General features: G+C 33.8%; 1 protein-coding gene and 1 non-coding gene across 2 annotated transcripts in view; one reads left to right on the top strand and one right to left on the bottom strand.

Moving 5' to 3' along the window:
- The window catches only part of RSRC1 (arginine and serine rich coiled-coil 1), a gene marked incomplete in the record, with an annotated part of 403,667 nt that overhangs the window by 90,344 nt on the left and 295,835 nt on the right, over positions 1-17,488 (top strand). The window contains 1 exon segment of the mRNA XM_008706739.2: positions 13,090-13,263. Coding sequence (XP_008704961.2) covers positions 13,090-13,263 — 174 coding nt within the window.
- Positions 4,039-4,111, bottom strand: TRNAR-CCU. The gene has a single exon. It is a non-coding gene; the product is annotated as a tRNA-Arg (tRNA).

The following is a 17,488-nucleotide window of genomic DNA, read 5'->3' as shown; positions in this document are numbered from 1 at the left end:
TTTGATACCTAAGTGGGATGGTACATTATTTAGCTAAGTGAAGAAACATTAAGATTTTCACATTCTCTTAGTTGATAAGCAGGCACCCTCCTCCTAACTCTTCCCCCACATACAGACAGTGCAGGAATTTGCTTCAATTTTCTGTTTGACTTTGGAAAATTATCATTTTCTTTTATAAGTATTACTCAGTTAAGGACTTCTTAAAACATTTGCCTTCAAAAAAATAACATTTTTATAATATTTAAATATAGTGATAGATATAACCTACTAATGAAATTATTGGCTGGATAAACATTTTACGTTTTAAAATTACGTATTCTACTTATATATTTGAAGTGATGATTTTAGTGCTAATAAGAACTAACAAGTGTAATCTCATACTTATTTTGGGCATCCATGAAAAACTTTATGCAAAAGTCATACAGTTTAAAATACAATGCTGGTAGCTACCAGCTGCTAAAGAATTTCATTTACCAATTTTATTCTTTTACTCCTTTGTAATTTAAATGCCTTTATTTAAAAAGTTTAACTTAAGGATATTGTAAAGTATATAGTATTTTAAGATTAGATGGTATCCAGAGCATATAGTCCAATGAGTTAGTCCAATGTAATTGGAGGAATTATTAAATGACACTGACCTCATTTCCTTTAGAACAATGAAAATTAATAGTTTCACGTTTTATTAGGCTGATATTCCAGATGTAGTGTACATTTAATTAAGTGTAGTTTCCTTTTAGTTATGGTATGTGTATCTGTTTTTTGTCGCAAATTCTTTCTAGTTTTACAGTTTTCCACATGTTTTCTTTCACCATTTATGATTTTTTTCAAAGCAGAGCTATAAGGACTTAAATCACTTTAGCATGCAGCAAAACAGTTCCCATTCAAACAATAAACGCCATTTTAAAAAGCCTTTAGATCTTCTGTCACTTCATAAATATAAATGTATAAAAACGTTATGCAGTTGTAGTGCCCACCTGCTAATTAAATGCAGATTTTCTCAAACTTGCTTAAAATCTGTCTGTTTGTTTCAACTCTGTCTCTGTTCAGAATACATATGGCCCTTGTGAAACTAATTATGCTTATGGAACAGCTGTTAAATTTAGTGCAACTAATTTTATCCAATATTTTACATTTTAATTGATTACCTGTGAAGAAATTAGCAAATTAACACTTATTGTACAGTAACTGAATGGTCTTTTATGGTTACTTTCAGATTTAACAAGTGAACCAGGCAGTGATGGAATAAAGACATTTCTAAGATTTTTAGATAGGAAAGTTATTGGTGGACCTTGATTATCTGGTGTGAAAATTTAGGAAGACTGATGAGTGATGCCAAGCATCTGTGTGTTCTGTATCTTAAACATGAGAAGCAGATTGGAAAGTAATAGCTTTTTCTTAGAATTTCGGTAACATATGGGCTTATCTGGATCTAAGAAGTCTTTGAAGATCTTTGAACTTGACTAAATGACTTAACCTTTGGCATAGTGGGTGGGTTATATGCTTTTTTAGGGGGGAGGCACTGGCATTCCACGTTTCTCTTTTGCTTTTTTTCCCCCCTCTTCCCCATTGTATCTTTTAATATCTTCTCTTAAAAATCGGGGGACTAGAGGTGATGATTGGGAATTTTTGAAGATTGACATGATGAGAATTCCAAGACACTTAGTTGATTGGATCTACCTGTAATAAGGTGGATTTAAGTCTTTTGGTAATATTTTGGAAATGAGTTTGGGTAGATATTTATTTTCTTATGGAGTTTATTTGAAAATGACACTGCAATCAGATCTTACTAACAGTGTTGTAGTTGAAAGGATGTGGAGAAACCTGGGTTCAGATTTCAGCTCCATTGCACATTGGCCTTGTGAACTCTGAAAAGTTGAGAGTTCAGTTTTCTCAGAGCAAAAACCAAACCAAACCAACTAACCAATGAAGAAAACAAACAAACAAACAAACAAAAAACCAAAAAAAATCCCAAACCCACAAAAAACCCAAAACCCCAAAACAAAAAAACCCCACCCACTTCCACCCAAAGCAAGAAAAAATCCCCCAAACACCAAAAGAAGAGGACAATAACAAGTATATGTTTAAATACTGTGGAGAATTAAAAGATAAAATAGATGAATACAGCCAGCATGCTTCTTAGCATGTAGAAGATACTTTGTAATAATAGGGGAAAATGTTATGTCCTATAACATTGCTAAATAAGAGATACAATAAGCAAGCATATTATTATGCATATTTTAGAGCATAAACTATCATGTAGATGAGAGATTGGTTTTGATTTTTATTTTCCAGCTTTGAATTCTGTTAAGTCTTTTGTAAAACTTAATGTCAGGTATAGGTCCAGATAAATGTATCTGGAATTTTGATAAGAAACATTTCAGTTGGGGCACTATAGATTGGGAATTACTGTGTCAGGAATAAACAAGCAACCCCTGTTCACAATCACTTGCTCTGCCACAACTAGATGCTTGATCCTCTGCCCCTGGTGAGGACAGTTGATCTTGGTTCTCCAGTTTAGAATAGTTGGCACCTTTGCTCATCCAGATAGATTTCTCTGAGGCAGATGTAGGGTCCATTACTGACCAAAGCTGAAGAGTATTAACCCACTGAATTCATCTTAGTTAAAATTCAGAATGTGTATGTTTTCTCCAAAGAAATAGCATTATTGTTGGTGGTTATATTTGAAATAGTCCTTTGGCGTAAGGTTTCAGGTACTTTCTGTCAGTAGGCTTATGTGAATTGGATTGAAAAACCATTGTGATTTGTATGGTGAGTTTTAAATAACAAACTTATAAATGAAGTTTCAAATAATTTTTTTAGCCTTTGATTGGAAAACTTTAAGCATCCACTGTAACAGGGAAGAGTATAATACACCCTCATGTACCCATGATCTGACTTCTTCAGATGGTATTTTGCCGATATCAAGGCTTGCTTTTAAGCTTCATTAGCATGGGTCCAGAATACCTCTTTACTGTATGGCTTATTTAGCTCCAGTATCAATACTTGACTCTGTACACTGTGCCTCATGTGCAGTGTCTCCATTCTGGCTGGTGGAACACTATTTCTCCCCTCCATAGGCTATTCAGGATTCCTGTTGCTTTCCAGTGTATTTTCCCCTGGTCCCATGGAATTTCACCTCACATATTATAGATTAGAACTTGTGAGAAGATCTAGGGGAGCCCACTGCAGATTTCTGGATCCCTCTCTCTCTGTCCAACTTCCCTCTAAGGCCTTAGAAATTCTAGCCACCTTGGCCTCCTTGAAGGTCTGTCTCTATCTCCTTAAGACAGCAAGTCTTCAAAACTCTGTTTGGGTTCCCTCTCCTTGCTTTGTGGCTTGGAAACTTCCTCAAGGCAGTAAGCTGGGGGCAATCCTAGGGTTCCCTTATTTGTTTCCCTTTTCTTTGGGAATCACAGTTTTGTGCTACCTTATTGCTCAGTGTCTGAAATAGTTGTTTCATACTTTTTGCCTGCTTTTCTGCTAGTTTGTGGTGAGATGGCTATTCCCATAGCCTTTAACATCCCAGTATGTGAAAGGTCACTTAACTGTAATATTATTTTGTGATTACTCTATTTTTTTGTCATTTCCACCATTTATCAACTTTATTAGTCTTTTAAACAAATCAACTATCTTTCTGGTTCATTAATTTTTGCTTTTATTTCTATTTATCTTGAGTGTAATTTTCTGTTATTTTTCCTAACTCTTTGAAATGGCTGCTTAGGTGATTTACTTTAGCTTTTATTATTTTCTGATATGTATTTTTAATGCTATATATATATATAAATTTTCATCTTTACTGTGCTTTGGCTAGCCTACATATTTTTGATGTGCCATATTTTAGTTTTTATTCGGTTCAAATATTTAAAAACTATCCATTGTAATTTCATCTTTTCCATAGGTTATAGTGAAAAAATTATTTCCAAACATTTAGAGGCTTTTCTAGTTGTCTTGCTTTTTCTTGCATAATTTCACTGTAGTCAGAGAACATAATCTGAACTTTAATTTTTTAAAAAAAATTTATTTTTAAGTAATGTCTACAACCCAATGTGGGGCTTGAACTCACAACCCTGAGATCAGGAGTCACATGCTCTACCGACTGAGCCAGCCAGGTGCCCTGAGCACCTTTCATTTTTGAAATGTTTTGAGGTTAGCCTTATGGCACATCATAGGTTTATTTTAGGAAATATAACAGACACACATGTTAAGAATGAATATTACACAGTTTTGGGAGGCAGCCAAATAAGTGAATTTAACTACCATTTGTTCAAATCTTCTATATTTTACCTCCCCCCCCTTTTAACACCTGCTTATTTTATTAGTTACTGAGATAACTCACAGACAAATCCTGATTGTAGATTTGCAAGTTCAGAATTGTTTTGTATTCTTTTTGGAGTGACCTCATCATCATGAAATGTCTCTATCTCTACAAATATTTCTTACATTGAAGTCTATCGATATTGATATAATCTCATCGTTTTTCTTCTTTTAGTGCTTTCATGATATTTTCCCCATACTTTTACTTTCACATTTTGTTTTCTATTTAATGTGTTCATCTTGAAAGCTGTCTATAATTTGCTTTTTTCATTTGACAGCCTTTTTCTTTCAATTGTGCTATTTAGTTTGTTTATTGATTACTGTGATTACTGTTATATTTGGATTTAAATCTCTCTTCTTTGTTTTCTATTTGTTCCAATCCATTTTCCTTTTTTCCCCTTCTTTCTTTCCTTCTTTGGTTTAATGTTATTGCATTTTCTTATCAGCTTGTTAGCTTACATTCTTTTAATTTACTTTGAGTGCTTAACCTGGAAATTGTGGCATGTCCTTGACTTATTAAAGTCTAACATAAATTAGTACTTTTATCACCTTTTTTCTATAGTTTTGATACTTGAAGGATAACTTGACTAGATATAACATTGTGAACATATTTTTCCCCCTTGAACTCCTCAAGGAAAATTAAAGCCATTCTTTTGCTATTTATCTTGCATTTGAGAAGACTGATGCCAGTGTGACTTTCTTTCGTTGTTAGTGACTTGATCAGAGTATTCTTTTTTCTTTATTGTGAATATGCAGTAACTTTATCAGGGTATATATCTCAAGAGTTGACTATGGTTAATCCATTTCTCCAGGTACACAGTAGACCCTTTCTACATATAGATTCTTTTAGTTCCAGTAGTGTTCTTGGAACTAAAAGTGAATGTTAGTTCTGTTACTTTTTTTTTTCTTTTTCTGTAGCCTCAGTTAAGTTCAATGTTCATTGTCTACCTCTTCTATTACTTTTTCTGATTGTTTTTGCTACTTTTATTTTTTAGAAGTTTTCTTTTTCTTGAATCTTCAACACTGTATTTCTTATTCTACGCTATTTTAATTAATATTGGAAATAGTATGTTATAGTCTCCTCTGCTTTGTGGGCATTTTTGTGGGGCATATTTGATTCTAACATTTTTTTTTTTAATATCCTTGACTCTTGGGGTGCGAGTCCACCATGCAGTCAGAAATCCATATATAATTGTGACCCATTTAACTACTAATATCCTACTGTTGATCAGAAGCCTCACTGATAACATAAACAATTGGTTAGCACATATTTTGTATGTTGTATGCCATATACTGTATTCATATAATAAAGTAAGCTAGAGAAAAGAAAACGTTATTAAGAAAGTCATAAGGAAAATACATTTATGGTACTATACTCCATCAATTGAAAAAAATCTCCATGTAAGTGGACCCGCACAGTTCAAACCTTGTGTTGTTCAAGGCTTAACTGTAGTTATTTTGTATGGATGTTGATTCCTTTTGTTGTTGTTCATGATAATGTGCAGAAGTCCTGGATCAGCAGTAATAGGCAATTCTGTGAATGGACTGAAGGTTTTAGGTGACTTACAACATTTCTTGAATAGCACTGTACATTATTAATACAGTGAAATGGAGTTTCTCTAATAAATGGGGAACTTTATGGGTAAAGTTAAGTTTGTTTTCAGATCCTTCGATGACATCTTGTTTTACGGAGCCCTGAGCCACCAGTGGACACCACTTTCCTTTTCATAGTATATTTCTTTCTTAGAGTATACATCCTTTTAAAAAAAATTCCCCTTGTGGTTATGGTTTTAGTTGGATTTCAGTTGGGTGTGAAAGTAGATGTCCATGTTCAGAATGTCATCCTGACATGGAATCATGTTAATTTATTCAATGTATAATTTTAAAATTTAATTTTAAGTATAGTTTTACCTTATGGTAAATACAGTCTTTATTTATAGAACTCTCCTTAAGAGACTATTTGAAGTATTGTAGTTATTTTTTTTGAAAGATAAAATATTAGGATATTTGTTTTGATTACATGTGTTTAGAACTTATTAGCCAATTAAGAAACTTGACGTATTGGTTTTTGAGGGCAGTAATTCATTTTATGTAGGGATGTTATGGTGATTGTTCCTATTCTGTAGATATTGAAAGCATTTATCTGGTATAATAGGACATCTTGCTGTCCATTTATTGCTTATATATTGTGTGTTCTAGACTGCCACATTTTTTATCAAATGTTTCTTTGCTTTATAATATATCTCCATTTTGATTATGGTACTCTAGAGACTTCTAGAGTGATTTATCAGAAGGGTATTTATTTAAGGAATGATGGACAAATAACATCTTAAATTTTAGTGTAGTTTCTTTAACTTTTTTGTTTGTCTAGTCAGGGTAGGAAATCTCTTTACTGTGATCTGTTACTTTCTTCTTGATGGAGATCCTTCAAATATATAGTTAAAGTTACTTAATAAATAAATGGAATTGTTCATATGTCTAAGATATGCATTTTACTCAAAATTATATATAAGTAATTCTTGTGACAACTAAGAAGTCAGCAGCTGAATTCACTTTAAATCTTTGATTTTGTGGTCCTTTTAAACAGCCTTTAATAATGTTATTTTGCCTGCGTTTCAGACTTACTATCTTTTCCCCATGTATTCTCTCTTAAGTCATTTTTTGTTTCATGTAGCCTATAAGCAAAATTAAGAGACAGATAATATGAGAATTAAAATAACAAGGGAAAAGAGGGGAAAAGCCCAGTAGCTTATATTGCATACTGTGATATTTTAAACCTTGTTACTTTCTTTAAATTTGATATCATGGATGGCTTAACTTATAGATCTGCTGTTGCTATCAGAGTTCTTTGAGTGAGCCACATCGGCAACATTTATAGGAAAATGTTCCAAAACGTCATGGGTTGCATATGTTGATGTATGGTGAATAATGAGCAAGATGTTTTGGACAATGTTAGTCATAGGTTTTCTACAGTGGAATCTTTGTGTTAGGGAAAACCATGAGATGAGTTCAGAGGTAACTGTGTTTTTTATGAATTGGGTATATTGGGAAGAATAGAGATTGGAAAAGTAGGTGCTGTGGAAGGGTGGGCAGATAGTAATTGATACAAGGCCTCTAATTGTGGTTTCTAGCTTTGCTGTGACGGTGATCTAGTAATGCTACTTTCTGGTTTCTCTGGGACAGTGCCAATTTAGGCCTGTTGTCTTTATGTTACTGTGCCCTTCTTGACTCTCAAAAATATTCCTTTATTCTTCAAAAGCTTATATGATAGGTAATGTGATTTTCTTGTTAATAGCAAATCTGTGAAGATTATGTATTTGGCTGCTGTGGGTTTCCTGTGGAGAAGACACAGATTGTTGACCAAGGTTATTATTTCTTACCTTCCTTTTTTAAAAGAAATATATTGAGACTTGAGTAACCCTTATGCCAGCATTAAGATTTTAAAGGTCTATCAAAATCAAAATGCTGTTCTTTACTGGATTGGCTATAGAAAGCGGGGAAACATACTTAATATGCTTCCGATTCAGATTTTACTCATTCATTCAGATTAGTACATCCCTCAGTTAGTCTTTCTTGGTGCTGTTTGCTCCCAAATCACTTGTCTGCTATCTCACAATTCAGTTAGGTAACCCTGAAAGGTAGTTATTATCCTCCTTTTGTAGATAAGGAAAAAGATGCCCAGAGAGGAAATAACTTCTTTGAGGACACCACTATATAAGGAATCCTTTATTTTTTTTAACTTAATACTTGTATACCTTTACGTATATTAATAGCAGATACATCTGTTTTTTAAGATACAATGAAGAAACATGATTTCACCAAAATCCAGCTCATTTATAATCCACAAATGGTTGCACATTTTTGTCAGTGATTTTTTGACAAAAGGGCAAACCACTAAGAAATGAGCTTACATTAAAGATTCATTAAAAAAGGGAAGCTTATTTTTGTTGTTAGAGTTTAAACTAATGTTAACTCGTCTTTCGTACTCTGCATTTTCACTAGTTAAATGAAAACTAATTGCAAGAATCATATTTTGGTCCTGAACAATGTAGAACCAAATTAAAATAATATACTTTATGTGTATATGCATAAGATATATATGTATAGTGGCTGAGGCTATCACAAAAAAGGCCCCCCTCCATTTTTGTTATTATTACTTTCTTTTAATAGCAAACTTTAAATTTTATGTGAGTGTTCAAAAATTTTAGAATAATCTGTTAAAATTTCTATATATTCACATATAATAGAAGATTTAATTAGAAATGAATAAACTAACATTTGTGGGGGAAATAAAATGTCAGGATAAATTAAAACTTGATGTGGAAAGAAGTCCTGTGTCAAAATTAAGAGAGGAAGTAATCAAACTTAAAGAGAAAATGATAGAAATTTCATTTTTATAAATTAGGATAATAAACCCATGTTGACATTGTAGCAAGCATTGTAACTTCTGAAAATCACATATTAAAAAACGTGTGTGACCTTATCTTATAATATCACTCTTTATTTACTGAGTAAACCAGTTAGGGATGAAAGAGGATAGACATTTCTATCATTGGAACCCACGTAATTCTTTTCAAGATCTACATATGTCCTAAATACCCAGGTCTAATTTATGCATCTTCCTATCATCCTTTAGGGGAGCAATTTGTGTTTGCTCATTTCTGTTTTGCTTGGTTAGCCTAGCTAGGGATTTACCAAATATGTAAGTATTTTCAGAGAACCAGATTTTGGCTTTTTTTCATTATTGCTTTCTATTCCATTGATTTTTGTTCTTTAATGTTTCTTTCCTTCAGTGTACTTTGGGTTTACTTTTTGCTCTTCTTTTTCTAGCATCTTAAGATGAAACCTTAGGTATTTGATTTTAGACCTTTATTCTTTTTATAAACGTTTAAAGCTATAAGATTACCTCTGAACATTGCTTTTAGCTCATCTTACAAATTTTCCTATGTTGTATTTTCACTATCATTCAGTTCAAAATATTTTCTAATTTTTCTTGTGATTTCTAATGAATTATTTAGAAGAGTATTTCATTTCTATGTATTTTTTTATAGATATTTTATTGTTATTAAACTCTAATTCTGTTGTGGTCAGATAAACATTTTGTATGATTTTTTACTTATGAATTGATCCTTTGATCATGATGAAGTATCCATTTATTTATTTATTTATTTATGTATTTTTGGTGATACTTTTAGTTTCTCAAGTCTAATTTATCTGATATTAATATAGTCATTACACCCTTCCTGTGCTGTTTGCATGATATATCTATTTTTAGTCATTTACTTTAAACCTGTGTCTGTATATTTAAAGTAAATATTTTGTAGGTAGCATTAGTTGTGTGTTGCCTTTTGATTCATTTGGACAAGCTTTTTTGGGCAGGGGGAGAGTACAGGGGTAGAGGGGCAGATGGAGAGAGAGAGAGAATCTTAAGTAGGCTGCACTCCCAGCGCAGAGTCCAACTCGGGGCTCATCTCACGAACCTGAGATCATGTCCTGAGCCGAAATCAAGAGTCAGACACTTAACCAACTAAGCCACCCAGGCACCCCAGGACAAGCTCTTTTTAATTAAAGTATTGATTGTATTAATATTTAAGATATTTTTTGATATATTTGGATTTAAGTGTACCATCTGCTATATATCTATTTTATGATTTTATATGTATATTTTGATGTATTTTATTTTATGTGTTTACATATAAATATTTTATATAATATTTTATTTTATTTAAAATTTTTATGTTTGTCCCTCTGAGTTTTCTTTGTACTTCTTTTGGATTAATGGATATTTTTAAGAATTCTTGTTTAGTTCATCCTTTGGCTTTTTAGCTATACATATTTTCATTTCTTTTCTTCTGTTTTTTCTTTAAGTGGCTGCTCTAAGGATTACATATACACCCTTACCATTTCAGTGTACTTAGAGTTATTATTTCACCATTCATGTGAAATGTAGAAACCTTATAATTGTGTAGGTCTCCATTTACGTGCCACGTAGATTATTTTATGCATATTATATGTATTATATCTACCTTCATTATAAACTCTACAGTGAAACATTGCAATTTTTACTGTAAGCGCGCGTGCACACACACACACACACACACACGTACTTTATTATTCTTATTTATTTATTTTTAAAGTAGACTCAGTGCCTGATATGGAGCCCAGTGCAGGGCTTGAACTCATGACCCTGAGATCAAGACCTGACCTGAGATTGAGAGTCACACACTTAATGACTGAGCCACCCAGGTACCCAAGCACATATATTTATTTTAAGTAAATTAAGGGAAGTAGTTTTTTTTTTTTTTTTTTAAGATTTTATTTATTTGACAGAGACACAGCGAGAGAGGGAGCACAAGCAGAGAAAGTGGGAGAGGGAGAAGCAGGTTTCCTGCAGAGAGCCCGATGCAGGGCTCTATCCCAGGACCCTGGGATCATGACCTGAGCCAAAGGCAGACGCTTAACGACTAAGCCACCCAGGAGCCCCAGGAAGTAGTTTTTTTATATTTCCCTATATATTGACCATTTCCAGTGGTCTTTATTCTTTCCTAAAGATCCCAGGTTTTCATCTGTCATCATTCTCTTCAGCCTGAAGAACTTACTTTAGAACTTAATGTAATACAGATTTACTATTGATGATTATGGTTTATTCTTTCCTTCATCTTAAAAATGACTTTATTTTACTTTCATTTTTTGAGGGATATTTTGCTAAATATAAAGTTCTGGGCTGATTGGTTTTTTGTATCACCATGTTAAGAACTTTGTTCTACTGTCTTCTGATCTCCACTGTATCTAATGAGAAGCCAGCAGTAATGGATATCATTGCTCTCCTTCCTGATTGTAATGTGTCAGTTTTTTCTGAATACTTTCAAGATTTCTCTTTACTTTTAGTTTTCATCGATAGTCATGGTTCTCCATATTTATCTTGGCATTCACTAAACTTCTCTGATCTGAAAATATGTCTTTCACTAAATTTGGGGAAATTTTGGCCACCACAAAAAGATTGTTTTCTATCTTATGTTCTCTACTTCTGGGTTTAAATAAACTTGTTAGAGATTTGGATATTATCACAGAGATCCTAGAGGATCTGTTTTTATTATTGACAGTCTTTTTTTCTTCTTAATTCTTCGGATTGGGTAATCTCGATTGATTTATTTTCAAGTATACAGATTCTTACCTCTGTTGTTATTAATCTCATTAGTGATTAGTAGATTTTAATCTCATTCAGCGTAATTTAAATTTCAGATACTGTATTTTTTAGTTATAGAATTTCTATTTTTTTCATTTTCTATTTTTTCTGCTGAGATTTCTTTGTATTTATTACAAGCATAGTTATACTTTTTAAAAATCCTTGTGCTAATTCTAAGATTTGGCTTATCTCAGGGTTAATCTCCATTGCATTATCTTAATTTTGGATTTTATCCTGGAAATGGTGAATGTCATATTTTTGAATATGCTGGGGTCTGTTATATTCCTCTGAAGAGTGTTGATTTTGTTTGCTTACTTGTTTGTTTTAGCAGGAAATTAAGTTAGTTGAATTAAAATTGTAAAAGTCCTGTCTCTTCAGGGACCTTTGTTGTTTTCAGTTCTTTTATCCTTAGCTACCTGTGGAGTTTTCCCCTCCTATGCATAGTGTAGGGTTCAGCCCAGGATTTGAATAGTGTTTACATCTAGAATTTTTGGCTTCCTTTTCTCACTCATTTTCAGGATTCTCCTTTCATTTTCCTTTTGCAGTGGTTGCTCTGTTGTTTCTTCTGTTTTTTTTAGTACAAAAATCCTGAAGTTTTCTGCTGGAGTTTTAGCTGCCCTGCATGGCACAGACTTAGCCTTGCCTTCAGAAAAGAAGCTGATATAGAATGGGAAACTTTGTTATTGATCTGTTCTTTTCAAAAGTGTTGGCCGCCTACAGAATCTGCCTTCCTTTGATCACTATCCAATAATGCCTTTAGGTAGTTGTTTTTTTTTATAATATCTATAAGATAACCAGTGTGATAGAGGCTTTCTTTCAGTACTGTAAGCAGGATTTGAAATCTTTAGTTTTTAAAAAAACCATAGTATATCCTACCTCTTACTGTTATTTAATACAAAGAATAGCGGGATTAGGGTAGAGGAGGGGAATAGTTTAATTGTAACAATTAGACGTAAGAAAAGAAGTTGAATAGATATGGAAGCCGAGATTGTAGAGATAGGGAAGACACTATTTTTGGAAATTATCTTAGATACATTACAGATTTGTTATATTATTTGAGGAGACTTGAGTAGTCAGTATGCAATTTGAACCTTTAAGGCTTACACTTGAGACATTTTTTCACTAAACCTTAATTTCCTCTGAAGTTGACAACATATATTTCCCTCATATCATTTTAATTGAGTATATTTATTCATAAAGAATCCTATACAGATGCTTATTTCACATAGTTAGTTACTAAATCCATAACTAAAAACTAAATCCTTTTAGATCATTTTTAAGAATATTTGCATTTCAAGGGGCGCCTGGGTGGCTCAGTCGTTAAACGTCTGCCTTCAGCTCAGTGCGTGATCCCAGGGTCCTGGGATCAAGCCCCACATCAGGCTCCTCCACTGGGAGCCTGCTTCTTCCTCTCCCACTCCCCCTGCTTGTGTTCCCTCTCTCACTGGCTGTCTCTCTCTCTGTCAAATAAATAAATAAAATCTTAAAAAAAAAAAAAGAAAGGAGTGTATTTAAAAAAAAAAAGAATATTTGCATTTCATAATACAAAATATACACTAAATGAATGTAATAAAATCTACTTACTATAGGTCCAGGTCAAGACCTCGTCCACGTTCCCATAGTCGAAGCAGTGAAAGGTCCAGTCACCGAAGAACCCGAAGTCGATCTCGGGATAGAGAACGACGTAAAGGCAGAGACAAGGAGAAAAGAGAAAAGGAGAAAGATAAATGCAAGGACAAGGAATTACACAGCATCAAACGTGGGTAAGTTGAAACAAATCTTAAGTAGTGATGACTCAGTGATTCCATGGCAATATTCAAACTAAATTTTCATTCTCTGAGATTTTTTTCTTAGGTGGACACAAGAGGAAAATATATTAGATAAAGAAGAAAGGATAAGTCAAAGTGGTTATCTCAGATTTTTACTATGCTTCCTTTATATTCCCGTTTTCATTTAAGACTTATATACCGAACTTTAGAAACACAAAATAAATGGCACTATCAAAGCTTAGTATGTCAATAAAGAAAATTTACATAATTCTTTAGGAAAGTACTACATTCAATTTCCTTATGAATATGATTTTAAAATTTAAAGACTAGTTCATGATTAAAAATGTCTGTTAATTTATTATAAAGCTGTTAGGAGAAAAGTATAAAGGTGAAATGAAGGGAGGGAACCATGTGATTTCCTATTGGTTAGGCCTCTTTCTTTTTATTTATTTATTTATTTATTATTATTATTTATTTTTTATTATGTTAGTCACCATACAGTACATCGCCGGTTTCCGATGTAAGGCTCGATGATTCATTAGTTGTGTATAACACCCAGTGCACCAGGCAATACGTGCCTTCCTCACCACCCATCACCAGCCTATCCCATTCCCCCACCCCCTCCCCTCTGAAGCCCTCAGTTTGTTTCTCAGAGTCCATAGTCTTATGATGTTTCTAAAAATACTGAACAACCCATTCCTTCTCCTAATGCTGCCCCTCATAGTGAACCAGTCTATAAGGCTTCTGGCAGAAATTGCCTTCAGCCCCTTTCTTTGCTAAGCTCGGTCATCCTCTGTTTGCCTTCTCTCCAAAGGAGTTACAGAGGCAAAAGGGTCAAGATGCTATTTTAAGGGACCTCCACACTGTTTTCCAGAGTGGCTGTACCAACTTGCATTCCCACCAACAATGTAGGAGGGATCCCCTTTCTCCACATCCTCTCCAGCAATTGTTGTTTCTTGGTTAGGCCTCTTTCTATATGGAATAGGACTTGGCCACTGGTAAGGGGTGTGTGTGTGAGACCCAGGATTTATTTTTTCTGGAATTGGTATTATTGAAACAATTAGTCTAACTTTGTCCAGTTGGAGGTTGAAATCCATTCATAACTCTTTGTTAAATTAGAAAATGTTAAAATGAAACAAAGTCTTGGTTTGTAGTTTGAATTATAGCTTCTTGTTTGTTTTACCCAAAATTGGCATTGGGCTCTTTTATTATATGAAGTAAAACATCTTGGAATTTATCCCCCTTTGTGAGTCTTTCAATACCCCATGTATACCCACTGTAATACTTCAGTACAAAAGTGTTTATCTGTAATGTATCAGTTCTCAGTGTTAAGTCAGGGAGCTTGTCAGGATCTTAAATATAGTTCCTTGAGATCTTGATTCTATGAAGAATTAAATTTATTAAAGGATATGGAACTCATCCATCTCTCATTCCATTCTTTTTCACAATTGTCTGTGTGTTTATTTTTTATTTCCAGATTTACAGTGATATTATATGAACAGATTCTTTGAAATGATAAATTTCTGGTGGATTTTAGAAGAGGATAATATTATTATATGACTTTCTTTTTCCTGTTCAACTCACAACTTTTAATGCACAGAGAGCAGTTGTGGTCTGCAAAATTCTGAGTTCTGTTTTTTTCTAGTTTTAAGAATTGTTGAATATTATAGGAGAGGAGACGGGGTTGGCTATCTGGCCATAAGGATAGGGAGGCTGAGTTAGCTAGAGTGGTAGAGTGAAATTAAGATCAGAGAGGATATGAGAGAAATCTATTGAGAGAGGAGAAAGTCAGGAGGATGATAGATTTGAGGAGAGGATAGAGAGTAGTTTTTTGAGACTGGAAAATATGGACCAAGAGGATGAATAAATTACGTCAGTCAAGGAACTCCCTTGCTTCTTGTTCTTTTTTTGTTCTCTTTTTCTTTTGGTTTACTCTTTAGATGTTACATGCCTATGAAAAGAGTGACTATGCTTTCTGGTAGTCATTAAATTTTTGCTTTCCACCTAACCAGAATAGTTACACAGTTGTATAAAATTAATATTACATAAAGCATTATTTTGGAGATTTTAAAGTTAAGAAAAAAGAGTGCATGGATAAAAAAGGGAGGTTGGGTGGTTTCAGGGAAGAGTCTCATATGATGACATCAGTCTTGAAAGTTTGGGCCAGCTTTACAGGTTAAACTCAGTGGCGATTATGTTTGAGGGACTGAATTCTGGATGACAGATTTACAAGGTAATAATGTTGTATTCATCACTATTTTTTAAATGTCAACAAAGGGGATGAACAAAGTCAAAACAAGAGGTGTCAGTTGAAGGGCTCAGGGAACCAATGTCAAAAAGCTGTTGAGTAGCTTGATTCAGTAATTTCCATGGTTTTAATGGACCATAGTATAATGTGCTGTTATATCTGGATAGTGTCTCTTCTGGTTAGTGCCGAGGACATCCAGATTCTTTTCTTTTGGTATGGTCTAAAATCAGGAATTTTTTTGGGGGGGTCAGTGTACACATTTAATGATAATATTTATATATGTACAGATATACCCTGCTTTGCTTCAGAAATAATTTTTTTTTAAAGCTTATGTGTTTATTTCTTAGACATGATTTCTTAAGCCATTCGGGGCAGAGAATATATCTTATACTCTTTTGTATCACTTAGAGTACCTAATGTACATTTTAGTTGTTGATAAATATTGATTGGTTATTGATCAGATACATTCATTCATTCATTTGCTCACTTGTTTGGTCAGCAATATTTAAAAGCCTTCTATTTGTGAAGTACTATTTTGGTAATAGTGTGGTAATAGTAAGTCAGTCCTACTTGGAGAGTTTATGCAGATGGCAAAATAAGCATAGATAGAGGGGAAGATTGTAAGTAATTACAGTGAAATCAGATGAATGTTTCACTAGGAAGCTATGGAAACAGTGTATGAGTTAGAATGCTTTTGGCCATAAGTAACAAAACCTAAACCATAGTAGCTTAAACCAGGGACAGCAGACTTCTTTGTAAAGGGCTGCATAGCAAATAATTTAGGCTTTTTAGACCATATGTCTCTGTTGCAACTACTGAACTATGTCCTTTTAACACCAAGGCAGCCATAGGTAATGTAAATGAATGATATGGCTATATGGCAGTAAAACTTTATTTACAAAAATGAGCAATTGGCAGATTTGGCCCACAGGTTGTAGTTTGTCAGCTTCTGGCTTAAACCTTGAGCACCTTTTTTTTTTTTTTTTTTTTAAGATTTATTTATTTATTTTAGAGAGAGAGCGGGGAGGACGGGCAAAGGGGGAGGGAGAGAGAAACTCCACTCAGCACGGAGCCCGACACGGGGCTTGATCTCATGACCCTGCGATCATGGCCTGAGCCAAAACAAGGGTTGGAGGCTTAACTGACTGTGCCATCCAGTGCCACCATGAGCACATTTATTGCTAATAAAACAAAGAGTTTAGAGGTAAGCAGATCTGGGTACTTTTTTACCCTTCCAACAGGCCAGTCTTAGCATGTTGGCTTTCATCCTCAGTCTTGACACATGGTGGTTGCAAGATATTTCCATGAGCATTAAGCTGTTTGGTCCAGACTAGTCAACATGTCGGGGAAGGTTTCAGAAGAAGTGGTCTTTATACATTGAAGGGAGAGGTGAGAAAGAATGTTATGTGCAAAATGAACTTCATGTGGAAAAACCTGGAGACGAGCAAGGGGGGTATGGCATATATGAGGAACTAAAGTCTAATGAGGCTTGATTTAGAGTTGAAGAGGAATAATGGTGAGAAATGAGTATTGGAGTACTTTATAAGTTAAGATTGGAGTTAATTCTAAAGGCAGTGAGAAGCTGATGAAGTTCCAAGTAGGGTAGTGATAAGATCAGGTCTATATGAGGTATGAACAAAATGTTTTGTTTACCGTGGACATAATAATAAGTGTTTAACGTTTTAAGTGTATTTTCTAAGTGTCAGGAATTTTGCTAAGCAGTTGACATGCATTATCTTATTTAGTTTTCGTAATAGCCTCATGGAATAGGAACTTCTATTATCCTTCAAATAGATGAAAACTAGTAATCACAGAGCTAGTAAGTGGTAGAGTTAGGCTTCTGATTCATATTTACTAACAAGAGCATCTTGACTCTTAACAGTACATTGTCCTCATTCCTGTAGTAATCCATAATCATTGATGATGAGACATAATGTTTGAGATCAGTGATATGCTGTTGCTTAAACTTCC

Source organism: Ursus maritimus, unplaced genomic scaffold, assembly GCF_017311325.1.
Source record: "Ursus maritimus isolate PB19 unplaced genomic scaffold, ASM1731132v1 scaffold_20, whole genome shotgun sequence".
Classification (NCBI taxonomy): Eukaryota; Metazoa; Chordata; class Mammalia; order Carnivora; family Ursidae; genus Ursus; species Ursus maritimus.
The sequence above is the reverse complement of the archived record's forward strand: the minus strand, read 5'-3'. Positions and strand labels throughout refer to the sequence as shown.